The 3,579-nt window shown below is 30.0% G+C and overlaps 1 protein-coding gene across 1 annotated transcript; it reads left to right on the forward strand.

Moving 5' to 3' along the window:
* Positions 1-145: 145 nt before the first annotated feature.
* Positions 146-2,839, forward strand: LOC108950646 (kelch-like protein 3). The gene is made up of 3 exons (XM_018816670.2): positions 146-624; positions 857-989; positions 2,083-2,839. Exons 1-3 carry the CDS (start codon positions 564-566, stop codon positions 2,195-2,197), a joined length of 309 nt encoding a protein of 102 aa, XP_018672215.2. The 5' UTR covers positions 146-563; the 3' UTR covers positions 2,198-2,839.
* The last annotated feature ends 740 nt before the right edge of the window (positions 2,840-3,579 follow it).

Genomic DNA, 3,579 nt, shown 5'->3' on the forward strand with positions numbered 1-3,579 from the left:
CTTTACATAATAGTCTTATCAATCGTTTATATTATATCTGATCATTGAAATGGTAATACCAGGGCACTCATTATCTATATGCTCTCTTGTTAATATCATAACAAGATAAAGTTTTCTTATCAATAATTTTCAAATCTTATTTTATCAATAATCTGCATTGTTACATCATAATTGTTTTTAAGATGAATATTTTCTAGTAAATAAAACAATAAAACATTTTTTTGTTGACTGTTGTCAAACAATGACTATTGTTGTCATACAGGTCGCTTGTTCGCATTTGGTAGATGTTATAAAGTTATTGGTAATCATATTGATTTAGATTCAATAGAAAATTTTAATCCAAGAAGATCATAACTTATTCTTTAAAATTTATTAAAAACAGTTTACATTGTTTAATAAAAATTAGAAATATTGTTAATCTTTAGTTTGATTGTGATCAAATATTTAATGATTTCAAACATAATTCATGTACAGGTCGCTTGTACACGTTTGGTGGATTTAAGTGTTTAAATTCAATTGAAAGTTTTGATCCAAGAGAAGGGAAATGGAAATCACTAAAACCAATGAATGAGAAAAGACCTTCATTGTGTGGTGTTGTTTACAATGATGAGATTTACGCCATTGGTTTGTTGTTTATTCTATATTTAGTTATTAATGATGTCACAGTGTAACATTACGTTGTGATAAACCAAATATACCAGGCAATCATGAAATATATTACACTGTTATATTCAGAATACATCTTACTATTTCTAACTTGCCTAATTTTATAAAAGAAAAGGTTCCAATGGATTACCCTATACTTTAAATGTCTTGTAAAATTATTATTAGTTTGCTTAATTAGTTATTTATTAAGGTGGTTATGGATTGAAAAGTGTCGAGCGGTATAACACACGAATCAACACTTGGACCAATGTTAGCAGCTTGAACCACGAGCGATGGCTTTCTTGTGCTTATGTTGTGAATGGGAAGATATACGTCATTGGAGGGTAAGTGGTCATGTGTTACTAATTATGATTGTTTCTATTCAGTGTACTGAGAAGCACTGGTGTAAAATATTTATCAAACCCAACAAACTATTGAGACCTGTTTCTTATGTAAGGCTTGGCGAGCCGCAAACTTTCACCAGTTAACAATAATAAGTAAAACAAGAGAGCATAGCTTTAATAGGAGGTCACATGCATTACGACTTTATTAAAAAAGATATAAGATAGATGTATAGTATACACTGCAAAGTTCATAAGTTTCACTAGCTGCTATAAATTTGCCACCATTTGTATACATACCCGATTCACAATACATATGCCATCGCCTTGTCTGGCTGACGTGAAGGCTATACACCCTTTTCATTATATTTGTCACGCCTTATTGGTTTATTTCTTAAAAATATACACGCTAACTAGACTGTTTTCGGAAGCTAAAATATATACGTTCATGTTCAATTGAAAATATTTTGCAACGATTGCAATCATTTTAAGATTTATAGCAAGTTTTAAAATTCCGCTTTTGTTCTTGACTGATTGAATTGGGTCAAGAGATTTAAGAATAAATATTTGTGGAAAAGTTTTGGTATAAAACAACAAGAACAACTGTTCGACTAAAATAGGATCAACAATTTAAGAAGGAAACAATTGCCCTTTAAGATTCAACATATGACGTCATCTGGTTATAAATAACGCAATTGATTTTGTTGTTGTCATCTATTCAAAAATCCTTTTACTTGGGTAGTAAACTAACCTGGAATCCACTTTGCACTAGATTCCTTATGTACTTTATGCCTATAATCCCAAATTAAACACAAATACAAATTTTCTGATGACGTCATTCAAAATTTTGTGATGTCATAAAAAAATTAAAATACAGTCTTGTAGCAATTTTTCCAAAGAACAAATGTCTAATTTTTTGTTTTTTTTGCTAGCTTAAACACCTGTGTCAGTAGAAAGCAAACAGGCAGACAATTCGTTTAATTATATCTCGCCCCTAAAGGCTTTAAAACATTGTATCCATGTTTACATTCTTCATGCCACATATTCAATGTGTTTAAAAATGTAATGAGATAAAGACCAAATTTAACTTATTTAGCCATGATGATGCTGCATCAACATCAATTGAGGCTTATGATGCAACAATCAATGAATGGAAGATTGAAACCAACATGGAGACATCAAGACATAATGCATCAGTTGTAGCTTTGTAAACAAAGTGAAAAATTGTTTTAAACAAGCTTTACCCTTCATACATTTACTAATTAAAAGTTAGTTTCATACTTTCATTTATTACATCACAATTCACTCTATGCACTTTAAATGTGTTCTATCAACCATAGAAGTATAAACTAGACAACCAGATCAAGCAAATGAATTTATTTCAATCTGAGAAAAAATGTTTTTTAACTGCGGTGTTTTTCTTGGTTTAAACAACTTGTGTTTTCTATTTTACTTGTAACCATTAACTGAGGTTGTTCTAATGTGTTTTACCTTCCTGGCATTTGATGTTCTTTCCATGTATATTGTGATAAATGAACCGCACAAGTTATCAGTGGGGACATCCTGGGTTGATAACATGGTTTGTCAAGACAATTATCAACAAGTATGACAATCACAACTCACAAACCAATCTATGCATTTCAATTATGAACTCTTCCATATCTTGCTTTAAACAATTTATTTTGTAACTGTGTTGTATAATATTTTTTTAATGATTGTTTTCCCAAAGTGCCAACATTTTATAATCAATATTTGTAGAAATCACTTTTAAGTAGTACGTATATACATATTTTAGCTTTTCTTAATTTCCCCATCACTATCCTGTCTTTGCAATTAAAATGTGAACTCATTGTTTTAATTAGAGTGTGTTGAAACAACTTGTAATTAAGAATTGATTTTATATTTGTTACTATATGGTGTCAGAAGCAGTGTTCGCACTAATAGTTCAAACAAAACCGAAGATACAGCATAATGTGTGGTAAAAATCAGGATAAAAGAAAAAACAAAAAATTTAATAAAACAAAGAAGGCATGTGAATATTATTCATAAGAGAAGAGATGGAAAATATTGAGTTATAATGATTGTTTTCCTCAAAACAATTACCGAGTTTTTATAAACATTATTTATATGGATGACACCTCAGTGATGATAAAATGTGATTATGAGTAGTAACTTCTGGATGCTAAAGCATTTCTAGATTTTTTATCATTGTTCTGTTTATGTGATTAAATGGTACTCAATGTGCACCACCAAATTTTATGATAAATTTTAGTCAAAAGTTTAGTTATACTGTTTTTCTTTCTAATAAAAATAACATTTTTTTCACTTTCCAGTTATTAGTGTGTAATCACGCTGGTTAAAACCTTTTTTCTGCTTAATCTATTTGTTCTACCTTCTAGCATCACTGTAGGAACTGTGGGTTAATTTACTGCAACACACGTAGTGACAACACCATGCCCCTTGCATCATCTGCTAAACCTGTTAGAGTATGTGATACCTGTCATACAACATTACTTCAAAGGTTTTCAGCCAGCAATTCTAGAGCTTGATTTATGATTACTTTATAATGTGATAATTTTGACCATGCATTGCA

Source organism: Ciona intestinalis, unplaced genomic scaffold, assembly GCF_000224145.3.
Source record: "Ciona intestinalis unplaced genomic scaffold, KH HT000499.1, whole genome shotgun sequence".
Lineage (NCBI taxonomy): Eukaryota > Metazoa > Chordata > Ascidiacea > Phlebobranchia > Cionidae > Ciona > Ciona intestinalis.

Coding starts and splice junctions, on each gene's coding strand:
- LOC108950646 (XM_018816670.2), top strand. CDS start 564: ATGAATGAGAAAAGACCTTCATTGTGTGGTGTTGTTTACAATGATGAG. Junction 625..856: donor TGATGAGATTTACGCCATTG/GTTTGTTGTTTA, acceptor TTATTTATTAAG/GTGGTTATGGATTGAAAAGT. Junction 990..2,082: donor AAGATATACGTCATTGGAGG/GTAAGTGGTCAT, acceptor TAACTTATTTAG/CCATGATGATGCTGCATCAA.